Here is a 17,644-nt window from a genome sequence, read left to right on the forward strand (position 1 = left end):
GATCTGCGCCCAGTGCATCCCTTTCAGCACGATTTGCTTAAAAGTACTTTTGTATGACCGGCCCTTTCCGCGGTTCATAAATTTCCAGTGAATACGACACAAAAAATTATAACAATTAACATTTGACACCATTTTATGAATTAGTCAACAAAACGAAAAGTATTTCATAGCCAGTATTTTCTACGCAAAACCCATCAGCAACAAGCGAAACGATCTTTTAATTATTGTTTTCATGGACGGGAAAGCAACACGCAAAGAATCAAACTTAAGCCGATCATGGATTGCAAATTATTTTTTAAAAAGCTAACAGGTTTCCCACGACTATAAAATGCACCCACAGGTTTTATATTTTCAGCTAAAACAGAAAATATTACCACACACACATATAAATCGAATATATTTATTATACCACATTGCAGATACCTAAATAACAGAAAATCAACAGCTGAATTGCTACAAAGTCATCAATAAGCACTGGACTATCTTGAACAGCTGACAAATATTATTTACAATAAATTATAGCATCCTATATATATTCTGTTGAAGAAATCAAATATATGAATGTTGAATTTAAGATGAGCAACTCAAAGTTTGAGTCACCAAGGAAAACAAAGTTGTTGGAGAATGCAAACTTCCACAATTGACATTTGACAGGCAAAAACTGACATCCTTAATAACGTATCTACTGTCCACCTGAAAAAAACTATCACATAAATGCGGACTTATTAGAAAAACCACCCTTTTGTGACCATCTGACAAGAGTTACAATACCAGGGGCTGTATATTTGAAGCACACAAGTCACACTATTAACAGATATAGGGTGGTTACCAACCAGGCAATCTTAGTCTTTTTCATTTCTCTTACTTCCAAAAGCGTGAAAAAAGCCCCCAAGTTTAACCTCACTTCTCAGAACAGCCAGAGGAGGTTACATGAAGAAAGTTTCCTAATTGTTTTACCTTCCCAAACAAGGTTCCCCCCCTGAAAATGTGGTTCTGGATCCACCCTCGGAAGCTTTCAAGATCTAAACAATTGTAGCCGTTCAGATTTTGAACCGTTCAAAGGTTTGTAGGGAAATTAATACCTTAACTTTCAACGCCTTAATCTTGAATATTGCCATTCTCATTTCTTTTACAGTTCTGCTACGTTAATATGAGATATTTTGATCTCAAACAAAATTCTTCAAAATGTGTTACAATAGGTTACATGCAGCCTCCAAAGACATGAACAATTCTTGACTGCTGTGACAGCATGTTTGATTTTTTTACACCCAAACAATGCATGTCTAGGGAAGATAGAGGAGATATGTGGCCGCAGTCAACAACTGTTCTGTCAAGTCATGCCAAACGTGGAAGGGGGTCGGTAACTGCTGGGAATTAGTGGGAAGAAAAAGCAATTAAATCACCACTTCGTAAATCTTCACTTACTGTAAGCTCTCTTGCCTGATAAAATAAAATGATGTTGCATGGCATTCCTCCACATCTACTGCACCATGCTGTTCACTGTGGCTTTGTGATGCAATGATGTGCAAGACAGTTTCCGACTGACACAGCAAACCGACATCATACTTGCTTATTTTTACAAAGATGTTGTGACAGCGCCCGACTAATAAAATTACACACTATAACAAGTTTACTCATTTGCACATAATGTAACACGCACATACGCAATGTGCACAAAGTTGCTTGGTGATGAATATTCATGGTATAATTATCAAGGCCCTGTCATCTTCAAATCTGGCCCAAATCGCAGCCGATTTATTCAATATTACAGGCAAAAATTCCAGTTTTAAAGGTAGTGCAAACCAAGGTTTTGCGTGTATCAGTTCATTTTCTTTCTTTTTTCCAAAGAGAGAAAGAGTTTGGTGGAAAAAGAAAAAAACGCTTTGACGTGTTCATGCACTTACAGCCGAAATTTGTGAGACAGCAAAAATCTGCGCCATTAGCTTTCACCTGAATATAATGAGTGTATTAAGGGCCATGGATGGAAAGACCATCATGCAATCCATGTGGTGTGATTGGGGACATTTAGCTTAATGGTTCAGGTTTATGACTGGCGATCATAAGATCCGGGGTTCAGATCCAGCCTCTGGTGACTTTACATGCCGTCACCTTGGACCAATCACCTTAAGCATGTTAACCTCATTTTACCTGGAAGTATACATGGGTGTTTGTGAAGAAGAGAGAGTCACTGAGCATAATTAGCTATTCGCTATGTGAAGTAACAGTATAGGACAGTATACTTCCAAGAGAGCTAGTTTATGGGCCTGGTGAACAGGGGTAATAATAATGTATGCACCTTCATTGGTCTTCCAGATATGTCTGCAACATTTAAATTGGAAGAGGATGATACTGGTCAACAAGTTACTTGCATTATGTTTCACTTTATACTTAATCATAACATCTTAAGAAATCTGTCTTTACTCCGGCCAACAGGTGCCTGATGTCAACACTACCTTGAACCTGTGCCATTCAGGGTGAGATAATGCCTGTGCATTTGAAAGTTGCCAAAAAAACGGGGAAATCCCGTTCAAGCTTGAGACAAAAACTGGGCTCCAAAGTACGAATGCAGGTAGCGGTCTCCCGGCAAGGTTTCACAGTTACTCAGCTTTTTGCCGTCAGCACGTTGAGAACTGTGTCTTCGTTGTTGCCGTGGACAATGAGCTCCCGTCTGACGTCCTCCGACTTGAAACCCAGTTCCTCAAATCGCTGGCAGAGGAGGAGGAATTCTTCAGCCTGCAGAGGCAGAGAGAGCAACACAAAGAAGTCTGAAGAATTCATTCAGATATACCTCAAAGCTTTTCCAAAACCAAAACATAAAATTTCTTTATTTTCACACCAACACTTGAGTACGTGTACAAGCACTGGCTAAGAGTTTAGATTGCTGTAAGTAAAAATAATGTCCAAATAAAAAACGTGTGACTTTTTATCACCAGACTATGCCTGATTAACTCATGGACTGGGCATGTTGCATCTTCTGTCTATCCCTGTTATGTAGACCAAGGCCCTTGATCGACAAGACCCTCTTCTGGTTACCAAAAGGCCCAAGGGAAGCATTATCAAGTGCGATTGATCAAATCAGGCCAGTTCATAGGTGTTTTATAACACACCTCTTCTCTGAGCATTTAGCAGCAAAAAAAAATTTGCAAGCTTTTCAACGACTGACTCATAACAATGAACAATGCAACAAATAAAGGAAAGGTTTAGATTCTGTAGATTCAGAGCTGGGATTTTTTAGTTGTGTTTGGTTTATGAGAAGCTGCCAAATTGTGAGTACAGTATCCCCCTGGACGTTACAAAAACAATTAATGCCTTGATGCAAATGTAGATCACACTGACATTAGTCAACCCTACATGACTGTATTTAAGCCAAAAGGGCCGGCAAGAGGTGTGTTATAACTGTGAATAGCCATGAGTTAATTTAATCATAGATCATGCACTACATGTATACACATTCAGTATACCGTTGGTCTGCAGCCATAATACCACACCTTACCACAGCTATGTTAGACAGTTAACAAGGAATTACTCAGGTAATGCAAGCTACAGACTATGTCCTAACTGTTCATCCTCTGTATATCGCTATCCTGCATAATGCAGAGAGGGCAGCCATGACTGAATCAGACCAAGAAATAAACGCTGCATTGCCTACCCTCTGTATGTCACTGTTCTGCAGATTAAGAGCCAACTCCACTTGATCTTCTGGGAAACCCTTACTGCATAGATGATCCACAGCGCAAAGCCATTCAACAACCTGGATGCAAAAAAACCAGGACAGTTTAAAATGAAGAGAATGAAGACTCTCCGCTCCGAGCAGGAACAAAAGAGGGTGTGTTTGAAATGAATTCGACGGTCCTTTGGTACGCATTCACTGCATAGGTGCGCAAGTTTATGCGTGTTTGACACAGAGCATGCAGAGTACGCGCAACGAATTCAGTCTGGAATGTGTGGTCTTCGGGTGCACGCCGAACGCGAGCAAGAACCCAGTTTTGAAAATTTAGTACCATCTGTCTTTCTTTCGCTGGTGAGGGCGCACTTCAGCTCACGGTGGATAAAGCTAAAGGAAAATAGTGGGTGGCCAGTTCCACATGTTTGCTGTTTCATTACCCTTCGACCTTTTCGAAATTCTGTAACTATCTATAAAATAGCAACACCTTTCACTGGTCTGTTACTGGTGACATATATAAAAACAAAATGATTAGGGGGTCCAAAGAGAACTCAGAAATAAATTCATGGATTATTTACATGGACGGTATTTCACTTGCAGCAGCATTGCACAGATATGTAGGAAAACTACAGAATGACAAAATACCAGTGCTTTACTTCTGATATCAGACTGTTAACAGTAACTTCGCTGCCAATGAGCCAGTTCAGCACTCCGACAGAGCATGCCCAAACTGATGCATGTCCAAGGTCATTCAGACAGGCATGTGAGGTCTGCCTGAGGCTACCAGCACGACCCTACATAGACTCGCAGGCATGCTTTGTTCCCGAGTGAACCTTTTTTTTTCAAAAACTGAACTGGCTAATTCCAGCTTGGAAAATGGAGACAGCTTCCAAGTGCAATAAGAGCAAAAACTTTGTTACTAAATAAGCCGGGTATCAAATTAATGGGTTTCCCCTTCTGTTTTTCCTACCAGTCTATCGTCATGACCAAGCTCTTTAACTGCCCGTGCCGTTCGGGACCGAGGGAAACCCATGGCAGAGATCGTCAGGACAAAGTTCCTGTCCTCCGCATTCATGCTGTTGAAGACTGGGTCCAGTGGCACTGCCTGATCATGGTCCACAGAGTTCACCCGGGACTGGTGAGGGGAGGGTGGGAGAGGAGTGTAGCGGTTCAGATTCTGGAGCAAAGAAAATTATCCTCCTTTTCAGACTTTTGGTTGAAATGCTGGGCAAATATGCAGTTGTAGCCTTCGGACAGCCTTTCAAAGCAAGCAGAGTGAGTGTGAGGGCTGAAATGGCTAATATCTGAGCTCTATTATACCATGCCAAATGGTTAGTTTTAAGGAAGCATCTCAAAAGATGGAAAGCCAAAGAATGTTCCAACAAGAGTAAGGCTTGTTCCAATCAAGACCATCTGCTGCTCTTGAATATTTGCAAATGGTCTTTGTGGGCTGACTAAAGAACAGTGCAGTCCAGATAGGATCGCAGCAACTTCTCATTAGGTATATTCCAGTGGGACAAGGAATTTTTCAATTTTTAAGATGCTACCCGAGGTTCAGAACTGAAGTTCAGTCCATCAGAGTTCAGGTCACAAGACTGATGAAGAAGAACAGAGAGAAAAAGAAATCCAAAACCTACGACAAAAGAATACCTTTGTCATTGTTCATTTGAATAGCTTGTGACCTGATTCAGGCTGGATGACTTGATATGGCTTAGTCACATAATGGACCTGCAACATAATAACGTCACACTTTGTTTACCCGTGTGCTTTCCTACGGCAATGAGGTAGGACATCATTCATTGAGTTCCCACCGGAAAGCACACAAGTATACAAATCATGACATCATTATGTCAAGTCCTACATGTGAATGTACATGTACATCATTATGACCACTGGTACGATTAGAAATGACAATGCCTGTGTTCCAATGCAGTGGCCTGTGAGTGTGACACCTCAAATACTACTCCATTGGAAACACTTCAAGAAGTACATGTAGACTAAAATCCCCCTGAAACATTTAACACAAAATTTAAAAATTAAAAAAAAATAAAAAATACTGTACATGTATTACGATTCCAACTTGAATGAAGCCTAGGAAAGTAAGATCAAACAATAGTCAATACATGCACCTTTTACACAACTGAAACACAGGCTCACAATATCAACATCACTGTGGAGGTTTCATGACAATAAATAGCCCTATTACGGTATATCCCTGGATATAGTATGTTAATTTACATGTACATGGACAGAGATGGCATGGAATATACATGTACATATGCAGTATAAGTAAAGGGGGGAAATCCAGAAACAAGAAAGTGAGCTTGGTTGAGTGAATCAGTGTACATAAGGACCCATAGAATGAACCATGTTATAACAGCATACAGATGTACCATGCCAGTCCGTGTATTTCAAACTAAAATCAGAAAAGAACACAGTTGGAGGTACAGTAATTAGGAAATTCCTCTCTCAGGCATGTCAGTGAGGCAAACAGAAGAGCTGAAACACAGGTGTTTTTAATCTTTTAACTGATGGATTCAGCAGGAACAAGGAAAGGCGGTACAGTCTTTCAGTCTAAAAGTATTGCCTTTCATGGAAAATTGTACACTTAATGCCATTGTTTCGTGGGAAAAACGTGTAAATGGCACCATCTAAATGCAGAGAGGTGATTGCTTTTCAGATGGTGCAGTTGTTAGAAAAGGATTCGCTTGCATGTGAAAGCGAAGTCAACCTTGAGTTTTCATGAGGCTCAAGTAGTGGCTCTGAGTACCAATGTGATTGTTTTTTCAGTTAATAAACATTTTACTGTTCCCAACAGTTTCCATATCTTCACAGCTTGGGATAAATCCATGCTTGCAAAAACAAATCCGGATCAGGCAAGTCTTTCGCGAGTAAAATTTGAAAAAAATCTGGTACACCAAGTTCTTTAAATTCATGTTAATGTGACAATTTGATTTCTTCCCACTTAAGACACTGTTACTATACCTTGTGATTTGGGATAAGCTTTTGCTTAGTTACATAGGAGATGCATTGCACCAATACACTGGTTTCGATGGATACATGTAAGTACATGTACATGTAGGGCACAAAGGAACCAGTCCATTCCAGAGATGGTGGTCACCATGCAAAAGCTTGCCCCGAATCACGAGGTACATGTAGAGCAACAGTGTCTTTAGTCTGGAGAATTCAAATGGTTGTTTACGTGCGATCAGCTAACTCAGGCTGCAAGATTTTTTTCACCATTAACAAAAGGTTTATTACCAAAATTAATTTTTCATTAACATGAATGAACCAATCTTAACAGAGCTTTGCACATATCTTTGGGGTTAGGGATGCTATTGCTGAAAAAAAAAATTTATCTTTGGTGAGCACTTGAACAAAAAGACCGTGCATGCCGGTACATGTAGTGGTTGAACTACAGTATGTGGAACAGTGAATGGTCACAAGTGATTAAGATTCGGCGAAAGCTGTCATTAGGCAGGGTTGATATTTTTGAGTGCAGAGTGTTTAACAAGGATTGACTGATTGTAGGTTGGAACGAAAGAGAAAGGTTAGGTTATGATGGGCTCCATGTAAATGTTATGCCGGCAAAGGCTGGGAAATGAGTTAGCAAATTTGATTATCTGCTTGCTACCAATTCTATATGTACTTGTACCTAGGATCTGACACTGTGTTTGTCATGAGGTAAATGTATCTACTACACTGTCAGGTCGTTGCTTACATTTCAGATTTACTACTGTACAGCCATACACAAACAGTGGCAGAAAGAGCCATCACTTTTTTGTTTTCAGTGAATCTTCCACAGTGAAATTCTTACATTTTCAATTTGAGTTTCCCTGTTCCAATTTTATGTTAGAAGCACGGCATCATGCTCAGTCTTTCCAAAAAGTTCATGGGTAAAAATTTACAAACATGCTCGGATGGGACCCAATCCCACGACCTGCTGCTTATAGGTACAGAGGTCTTGCCAAATAAATTATCCAGCATGCAAAGGTCACATGCCAATTGCAAACTGGTTGTTAGACTTCTATTTTTTTACACAGGAAGTCTGAGCCTAATCCAAGCAAACTTGTGAAGTTTTGCTGGGTTCATAAGTTGCTAGAAACAATGAGAATATGGCACATCCCTGTATCAGTCATGTCAGTGAAGAGCAAAACCAATGTACATGTAAATGACCTTACACTACCACCATGCAAAAAATGTTTGAATGAAAATGGTCGTGCACTGGGATGAAACATGCATGGCTAACCTCCAAGTCAAGAGCTGGCAGAGGCGTACAGTTGACAGTCTCTAAGAACACACTCTAGGAGAGGAAGCAATGTCAAAGGAAAGCATTAACAGGACACACGGTGATGCCAAGGCACGACGGAGGCATACACAGCACTGCAAGAAATGCTCAAAGCAAAGTTGTGTCTGTGAGGCCAGTTCAGTATCCTAACAGTGCACAAACAAAAACATTGCAATGAGCACCATTGCAATGAGCCTTTACCTGCATGGCCATATAACGCACAGTGGACACATTCATTGTTTAAGCTGGCTTTCATCATGCGTTTGTCGTGAGCGACTGCTTCATTGAAATACCAAACGGCTGAATGCAGTTGTGTTTATCAAAACTAAAATCAACTCATACCCTCTCCGCTGCTGTACGCAAACTCAAGCAGAAGGGAACTACTTTTTGTGTTATGGTAGTATAGTATTACATGTAAGAATAAAGTACCTGTACAATACTCGTACATGTATGGAAAGGTATCAAGGATTGGGGGAGGGGGGTGTCAGGTTGGTGCAATGTAAACTTCTATCCAGCTCTGTGTACTGGGAGACACAGGTGAGAGGGGAACTAAACGGGCCATGACCCTCTCAAAAGGAGCAAAATTGTTTGTTTTTGAAGTACAGTATCATGACAGAAAGGCAATTGTTGTGGACATTTTGGTTCTCCTTCCTCTCGTAAGTCTGCTAAAAGGCTGAACAAAGTGGCCCGACTCAGAAAGGTTACCTGAAGAAAATCTCACATTTCCTGGCCCTTCAAAACACCCCCTCTCCCCTAAAAATAATGAAATTTGGTTTGGTTGTTAGTTGTGTGACCAGTTTGATTTAGACCAAGGCTGACAAGGGGCTTGGCTTTTTCAATTTAGACTGAATTCTACAGGTGTTTCCTCAAAGAAAAATTCTAGGGTCATCCTACATGTATAACTTCTAAATGAAACATGTATTCATCAGTCCCTCTACAGGTCCCTTCACATTTCTGGGTTTACTAGAGTAGTTTTGAAGACTCCAATGGTTTTGTGACCGGACTTCATTTAACTCAACCTCTCCCAAATCTTCAACAACGCATCAACCCAAGCATGCCTTCCCAGTAATCTGGAGGGACATTCCCAAAAATTATAAATGTATCTCCAAAATTTCCTAGTGGATTCTGAAGGAGGTGGGGGACGTAACGTTAATCCCACTCTCCTATATGTAAATGCAACAAAGCCCAAAAGATGTTAAAGCCCTCGGTACATTGTGACATTTACCGGTACATGTACATGTAGCTGTCTTGAAAAAAAATACCTGATGCTGATTAGGGTTAATAGGAACAAAATGATTCAGTGAAACTAGGACTACTTTATATCTTACTCCTCACCTGTGGATAGCTTGGTGGAGGTTCGACAGGACTGAGTGCCGGCGAAGTCCTGGATTGAGTAAAGTCCTGAGCATGATAGCTTGGTGGTGGTGACCTACTGCGTGTGGGAAGCTGAACAGAGTGATCCATCATGGGACCTCTAGCAATCAATCGGGAAGGTTCTTCCCCTGGATTGACGGCCGAAGCACTGTCCCCTTGAGATGAGTTAATCGGAGGCAGGGGACTCCGAGCAAAAGGGTCAGAGTTTCTTGCCGGTGTTTGACGCACAGGGCTGGTCACAGCTTGACCGTTAGTCACTTGATTGCTGGGTCTGTTTATCCCTGTCGACCCACTTTGCGGCTTACTGGGGTGTTTGTCTGGTTTATTGGGTTTGTACGAAACCTGAGTGCTCGAGGCTTCAATGTTGACTGTGTCCGTTTCCGTTTCGAATGGACAAGGATCAACCTCCAGCGACAGGTCAGGGGATCGCAGTGGTTGCTCGGTTGCCACTGATCCTGGCTGAGCTGGGACATTTGTAAAAGCCAATACGCTTTTCAGTTCCTCCAGGTCGTTGATCGTTTCCAGCTCTGTCGACTCAAACGGATCCGAGGCATTGCTCTCGAAATCGGCCAGGTCAAAGTTCTGCTTGCGGTTTGCAGATGCAGCTGGTAGCCTGCTGCTACTGCCACTGCTGCTATTGTTGGTGGTGGTCAGGGGAACCGGTTTCATGATGTCACCGCCAAGACTGGCCATCGGTGGAATGGAGTGGTTTTTCGGCTCCGACTGGCTGGCTGGAGCGTTGGTCGGTTGCAGGATTCCATTGGGGAGCTGGACAGGGCTGGTAGCTGCGGCTCTCTGCTCTTCCATGGCCTGTTGCCTGCTGGCCTCCTTAGCTGCATCTGCGGCTCGCTGGGCTTCCAGAAATTGCAGGAACGTCCGCTCTGTTTCAAACGAGTACTGCACATTGGAAATTAAGAGAGCAAGCCAAATTTTAACCGAGGAAAAAGACCATCCATTTGTCTGGCCATAAATTCTCTTTGAAAAAAAAAATTAGGAAAATGAGAACTGATATTTGACCTACAGTATGCTACCACAAATCCAATGCTGGTCTTAGCAGTATCCATTTGAGACGTCATATAGAATACGTTAACGGTTTACTGCATGTTCCTAGTTTTTGTTGGATTCTGAAAACATCCAGACAAAATTACCAAGCAACTTAAGGTAGAGGATATTCAACCAACATCAGCACTTCTTCCTTTTCTTGTAATGTTTTCCTCTGGGGGGGAGCCATCTGCTTTTCAATTTCAGTACATCACCATGAACTTCAAAGCAACTTTCATCAGCAACTTGTCAAGAATTGCATTGAAATTGGCAGAAAATAAGTTGTCATATTTTTGAAGTCAACCAGTCAGGCCACACAATCTGAAATTTTGAATAAATCACAAAAAACCGTAATCATGAATCAGAATGATTCACTCACCTGGGTTTCATTCAGTATTGCAGAAGGGTTTGGCTCCTTGTAACCCAAAGGTAAAGAGACTTTCTCTGGTGGTTTAAAACGTTCCCCAAGACGCACCTGAATACCGTCCAAGCTTGTCACTGCAATGGCAAAGTGGGTGGAAGGATATTCCATTCACAAACAGTACAATGTTTCGTTTCGTGCTGCTAAACATTCATTACATTTGACGGATGAGCCGGGAAGCAGTAAGGCTACTGTATGCTTGTTTCCATGGAAATGTGGTAGAGTCCACTAGCGTGGCGCACTTTGAAAGTTTTCCTTAGCTTTCCTTGTGTGCACTATTGCCAAACCACTTCAAAAAACTTCAAATTCATTCAATTTCATACTGGAACTGTTACCTTCATCATACAATGCCAAAGAACCTTTTTGAATGATTTCAGTGTCATGGAATTTAGTTCAAAATTTAAAAAGTGATGTCTGAAAATTGGGCACAAATTAAGTGGTGCTTTTCACAAAGTATTCCCTGGCATCGTATTATGCAGGTAATAATTCTACTATTTAACGGAGGGAATTTGGCACAGCTTTCTTACACGGTGCATTGAACGAATCTCAGAAAGTTCCACATTACTGGTAACTACATGTATTAACAATTTCTTTAAAACTGATGAATTCTGATAAGTTCTTATTATCTAAACTTACTTCAGTACAGGTACATGTACATACATGTACATGTACCCACACCCAGCTACAAGTTTCTGAGAAAATTATTTTCTTATTTTTGGGTACATTTTAAAAGAATTCCTAGTGCACTTCTAAAAAGGAAATTGGAAAATCAGGTCAAAAATAAAATTTCATTGCAAGTTTGAAGTGGGCATGCTCAATAAAATTTCACTTCTAGTGAAATTTAAGGAAAAAAAATATTACTCTAGCAAAGCACTAGAATCAAAATCAAGGTGTACCAAATTAGGGGCTGCACTATGTTACATATACATGTACATGTAGAGGCCACAACATGTTAGGACATATCAACAGCACACGTTACTCAAAACCTACATGTACATGTCCACGTAAGTCAAATGTCCCTGCACATCTGCAAAATATACATTTAAGCTCACAGCTGACACAAACTGTTCTAAAACTAGTTGATTAAGATTCAATGCTAATGGTAAGCACTACCAAGAAACTCAGACAAGGTCAGTAGTCCAACCATAAATGAAGATTTTACATGTGAGCCGCTGTGTCCAAATTATCTGGCTGCGGCTAAAAATAAAACATGCAGACTAGGGAAGCTACTGACTAGGCCTTTCCCTTTTCCCTCAGAGGTGGGTCCTTTTCCCAGTCACAACCACATAGTATAAATGTACATGGTAATTTAGGCACAGGTCCTACCTGAGAGAGAACGGCCCAGTGACTGGGAGTGGTAAGCCATGATGATTGCACTCGGAACCTCCCACAGCTGATGGTGAATTGAACACTCCGCCCTGACAAGAGTCAGCCAAGCCTCTTGAAGTTCTTACTTCCTCATTCAACGGCCATTCACAGTGTTTCAACTTGTGTAATGAATGTAAGTGGTGTTAAAAGATACAAGTTTCACATCTGAAATCCTGGGAGTGAAATGAAAGTTACTACAATTAATAGACTGACAACATGTATGGTTCATGTAGATGTACCATATGCCGGTAACGGGCACAATCCACTCACCTTCCGTATTATGATTGTCAATACTCAATAACCACTTTTTGTACTTCCCTCTTGGGAGATTTGTTTTTTCAGTTGTGGTCTTGTCTTGTTCACTAGGACTGAGTCAATTCGAATAGTTCACTGTTTCAATATTCGACCTTCAATTCGATCGAATATCCGAATATTCAGTCTTACCGACCAGCAGATTGTTGACGATGAAACCATATACAAAATCAGTTGCAGTAACGCACACAATTGTACATTTTACATGTACATGTAATCACTATAACAGCTTTTCATGTCTAGGAGTATCTCCAGCCACGATTTAGCAAGATCTAAGAGATGAACAATACTTTTGCCCTGTAGAAAATTTCTATTCCTTTTCAATTTTTTAACTCTAACCCCCTAGGCATGCTGGGGTGTATGTAAAATCATATTGAAATCAGAGGATTTGGGACTGTTAGAGGTGAATAATTTGAGTAGTTGTAAGATTTCTGTCACTTAACATTTGAATCTGCGTGAAACAAGCCACCATGATGCAATTTTTCTTTTTTAAAGCAAAGAAAACTTTTCCCTCTGTTTTCAGGAATTTTGCATTTGAATATTCAAATTTGGAAAATAATATTTGAATATTCGATAATCGATTGAATATTCGGATATTCAGCACAGCCCTTTTGTTCACATAGGTTGTGTTTTCCAGAAGTGTCAATCTTGTCCTGGAAAGTTTTGAATTTGAGTCCCTGATTCATGTCATGCAGCCATACATGTACATACATGCACAGCGTACATACATGTATGTACCTGTGCATGTACGCGTATGTACTCGACAATGCGTCAGGCAAGTGGACAAGTCACATGATGAAGCTGTGCGGGTATGCGCAGTGAAGCGATTGAATGAAACAGATGTTGGGGGTTTGTGAAGAGTCGCACATCCCGCACCTGTGCATCGATGATATGCACACTCAATCCCAGGAAGTACATGTACATGCACAGTATTGGAGTTTTCACTCCATAAGACCAACATGACCGAAGGCGAAGCTGCTTATGATCCTATGCCTGACTACCTGAAAAATTCCAAGTCACTACTCCATGTGACTTGGGGCAATTGTTGTTTACCTGGCGTCTTAACGCAACGAGTTTTTTCATCAAGCTTTTGTGGTAACTGGAAGGTAATGCACACCCTGCCTTTTCATGCAAATTTTCCCATGAGAGCAACCATGAGGTACCGGCGCCTACCGTATGCCTACTTACACAGCTCATGAAAATGGAGTTACAGAGGTTTCTGACCATGAGACCACGTATTTTGGGAAAAACCTGACATTTTTACTCACCAAGGAGAGGTTGGTTTTTCAGGTCAAATTTTTCCAAACGAGAGGTTTCTACCTGACGACGATCACACCTTCTGCTCTTACCACGTTGCACATGCGTTGGGCCTAAGGCCATGCTTGCTCCGCATTTCGGTTTGACCACTTTCAGAGGCATGGAGGAGGGATGACATCTTGTTTTCAATGCGCAACCATCCTTGCAGTGTGACATGTACATGTAAGCTGATACCATCAACAGGACACATGACAGGTGCTGCGCTGTGTACCTGTGACAGATTGCAAGATCTTACAAAGCCCCCTTCCCAATCTCCGAAAATGGTCGAACCGAAATGCGGAGCATGCTTGGCCATGGGCACGACACATGCGCAATGTGATATATGTAAATACAAACGTTGGCCATCATCATTGGTGCTGATGGAAACGAGAGACTGGTGAGTAAAAAAGGTCAGATTTTTCAAGAAACAGGCCTACTCAGTCTCATGGTCAGTAATGGTCTGAAACCTCTGTTAGTATTAGGCGAGCCTACATCATTACATGTCATGACATGTAGGCCTACATCTTTTTTGGCGTCTGTCAACTTCGGGACTCCCCTGATTTTATCATTTGTACAAAAGAGGTCGACCTGCAAAGGAGTACAACCTCAGGCAATGTTCTCTTACTGATGCTGACCCTATTTTTTGTGAATTTAGATCATTCATTGTCAATAGGCTGCATATTACTGGTTGGCCTAAGAAAATGCAACTTTCTTACCTGATTTGCCAACACCGACACCAGATCGTGATGTCACTGTGGTTGTTTTTACCACAGGATTTCCCTTATAACAGCATCAATCAAAACCCTACCTTCTTTCCACAAAATTAATCCTGCAGTTATTTAGCATGGAGACAATGCAACGTTACATGTTTCATGATGTAGGTCTAACGTTAATCAGGTAGGTCAGTATTTGGTATAGGCCTAGCCCTAGAGTAGGCCCTAAGTAATGGCTGAAAATATACGAATGACGTTATGACAATGATTACCTCCCAAAAATCCGACAGAATCAGGGCTAGGGTTTTTATATTCTTTTCAAAGAGAAATTAGATTGAATTATGTTAAAAGATTTTACTGTATCGTGTGGTATAACAGTCATTCATGTTCGGCCATAGACTTCGTGTAGTTTCCTTCTTCGACTCGAGGCAGCCATTTTAGTTTATGCGATGTCATTTCAATATTTTTAGACTGATGACATCACTGGTAGTGGTACACGGTTGCTTGCGACACGACATGAATTCACAACAGACTAGACGCGCGCGCGTGAGTACGTATGCACATGTACAGGTCACCAAGCAATCTTTTTCGGTAATAGACCTGCCGGGGACCTGTGAATCAGCTGTGTCCATGTAGCCTGGCGCCTTATGAAAATAGCATGATAGAAAGAATACCTAAAGAACACGTGTATACAATAGAATTAGACTTCGCGAGTGCGCCACCAAAGAATTGCACCTGTCAATACAATTATTTTCTAGTTCTTCTAATTACTACAACAACCTTCACTATGGGATGTATTACGTTGCAGATGCGTGGTGGCTACTGGCTCTGTGGTCCCCTTGTTAATGATAATATGTCAATACTAGACAGTTTTGTTTAAATTTGAAGGTATCAATATTTGAAGCTTCCCTTATTTCGGCCGGCAAATAATTCCATAAGGCCTACACAAGCTGAGGGTCCTGGGTATGAAAGAGAACTTGTAGGACCTAACAGTCTTTTCGTGCCGATTGATGGGAAAAGGAAATAGAAGATGTTTTTCGTGTTGTAATCCCCTCTCTTTCAGATTTAACCCAGTAATGATCTGTGTTCACTGATACTTGATGATGGATGGATTTATGCAATGAAGTGAGTCTACTGATGGCTCAGACTACGCTCCTCTAAAAATTTCCATCCCAGGTTTTGAATCATTATAGGAAACATTGCTTTTTTGTCGAAAATCTCTGCATACAAATCTTGCCGCTCTCCGCTGGACTGCTTCAGTCTAGTCTGTTTTTGTGATCTTAATGGTATTCCGGCTTAGGTCTGACTAGGGTTTTTTGGGCCGATCTCTTCACCCTTGGGGAGCAGCTGTAGAATTTCTACAAAGTAACCTAACAATTTTGTTTGCCTTTGAAGAAACACGGCTATTCAGCCCAACTCAGTTTGTGATTTATCTCTACTTCTAGGTAAGTATGGCCGCTATTTTGTCTTCTGGAGTGGTTTTTCCATTCATCACGTAGATAGACAACATAGGTTTATTCTTGTGAGTAATATGAAAAGTATAATTTTTTTCCGATGTTTAAATTTCATCTGCCAACTTGACTCCCATTTGCCGTGCATGTTTATGTCGTCTGGTAGAGCTTGAGCATCACTCCTTGTCTTCATTTCTCGATACAGGATAGGCCTACAGTCACCTGCCAGTGATGTAATTTCTGAGCTAAGGTCGTTATTGAGGTATAGTATGAAAAGCAATGGCCCAAGGACAGTGCCTTGTGGTACTCGATCTAGAGGTTACTTCCAAAACAAATTTTCTGTGATCTTTTTTGCTGGGAAGATTCTGACCCATTCGAATAGTGAAATGAACCAGAGATCCCGGCTTGTTGGAGTTTCAGAAGGAGCCGCTAATGTGGTACGCGATCAAAAGACTAAAATCCATTATAACGACATCAGCTTGCCCTTTTCTGTCAACAATCTTGGCCAGATCATTGATGGTCAATATTAGTTAGGTTTCACACGATCTTCCCTTTCTGAATCCATGTTGTTCTTCAAAAAAACGTCATGTTTGTCAAAGTGTTTCAAAGGGTCGACAAGTTTCACGCATTGTGCTTGGCCAACGCGTTACAAACTCTTGGAGGTGCACTATTGTTAATAGCCCGTAATGGTTCCAACCCCCACCTTTCGAAATTTCATGGCCATGCAATTTTGGGATATTTGAATTTGTCGCCCTAACCACCGCCCACTTGCTGACATAGATCTACGCCTACGATAATTTCCACCCTTATTTAATGTTTCAAATTCTCCTCAGATTTTTTTGTACCAGGGAATCCAAGTCTGTTCCTGGCTACACTTCAAGTGATGAATGTAATGGTAATCTCTGAGTACCTCACGCAGGAGAAGATCAGCAGATATTTTTATGGAGGTTTGCTAAAAGCGAATGCAGCTTCGGGCTTATTTGGCATGATGTTGGGGATATTAAAAGCCTTACTCGTGGTCCCGAAATCGTAACTTTTATTTTATGGTGATGTGGTGCTAATATTTGATACATAAATATTAAACTAAAAAAAATAATAAATTGATATTAGAATGAAAATGAGAGTGACAAAATTCATCGGGGAGGGATAAGTCCCCCCCCCCCGCTGGATACACCACCGCTGTCTGAGGGGTGCACTTTTCGAGAGCAAGGGACGGTATACCTTCTTACTTGGCCGCTTTCACTGTAGGAATGCACGTATGCCTCGTTATTGTTCGCTTCTAGAGGCGGATCCAGACATTTTCGTAAGGTCAGTAGGCAAAAAAAGGACTATACAGCCTTTTCATGATCTTTCTAAGGGGTGAGGTTTGTTACGATCCCAGTTGATACAAATCTGTGAATATTTATGTCTCCCCGAAAAGATATTTTTTGAGTTCACGCACGTTTCTAAAACCTATAAAAGACTCCGTAGTCATTTGTTTCGCCCTCAATCAGGACCTTTTATGCTCTTAGCTAGGCGTTCCAAAATAGCCGGCGTTGGGTCAGCACCTCGGAGCCGTCTTCTACCGGTCTGCTCCTCTTCATCGCCGGACCATGGCCGAGCGCTGAAGCATAATCCACCATTTTGGTTCCAACAAAAGCACTCATGTCGCACCTTTTTAAACAGCTCTGGCCCTGGTACCGTCAATCCTTCCATCCTGAGTTTTACTCCTTTTAT

The 17,644-nt window shown here is 41.3% G+C and overlaps 1 protein-coding gene across 7 annotated transcripts; it reads right to left on the reverse strand.

Annotated features, from left to right (window-relative positions):
* Positions 1 to 384: 384 nt before the first annotated feature.
* Positions 385 to 14,990, reverse strand: ubap1 (ubiquitin associated protein 1). 7 transcript variants are annotated; one of them, XM_087136831.1, is made up of 8 exons: positions 14,836 to 14,990; positions 12,115 to 12,329; positions 10,747 to 10,865; positions 9,288 to 10,223; positions 7,914 to 7,967; positions 4,635 to 4,841; positions 3,650 to 3,751; positions 385 to 2,733 (listed from the first exon to the last, which is right to left on the reverse strand). In XM_087136831.1, exons 2-8 carry the CDS (start codon positions 12,152 to 12,154, stop codon positions 2,602 to 2,604), a joined length of 1,590 nt encoding a protein of 529 aa, XP_086992957.1. In that variant the 5' UTR covers positions 12,155 to 12,329; positions 14,836 to 14,990; the 3' UTR covers positions 385 to 2,601. The 7 variants fall into 7 exon arrangements, with proteins under 7 accessions (XP_086992957.1, XP_086992960.1, XP_086992958.1 ...); XM_087136834.1 differs by having other exon boundaries at positions 12,115 to 12,275; positions 14,836 to 14,976; XM_087136832.1 differs by having other exon boundaries at positions 12,115 to 12,275; positions 14,750 to 14,972.
* Positions 14,991 to 17,644: the final 2,654 nt, after the last annotated feature.

Source organism: Acanthaster planci, linkage group LG05, assembly GCF_054643075.1.
Source record: "Acanthaster planci isolate LZ-2023a linkage group LG05, COTS_SCS, whole genome shotgun sequence".
NCBI lineage: Eukaryota > Metazoa > Echinodermata > Asteroidea > Valvatida > Acanthasteridae > Acanthaster > Acanthaster planci.

Coding starts and splice junctions, on each gene's coding strand:
- ubap1 (XM_087136831.1), bottom strand. CDS start 12,154: ATGGCTTACCACTCCCAGTCACTGGGCCGTTCTCTCTCAG. Junction 10,866..12,114: donor ACTGGGCCGTTCTCTCTCAG/GTAGGACCTGTG, acceptor TTGCCATTGCAG/TGACAAGCTTGGACGGTATT. Junction 10,224..10,746: donor CAATACTGAATGAAACCCAG/GTGAGTGAATCA, acceptor TCCAATGTGCAG/TACTCGTTTGAAACAGAGCG.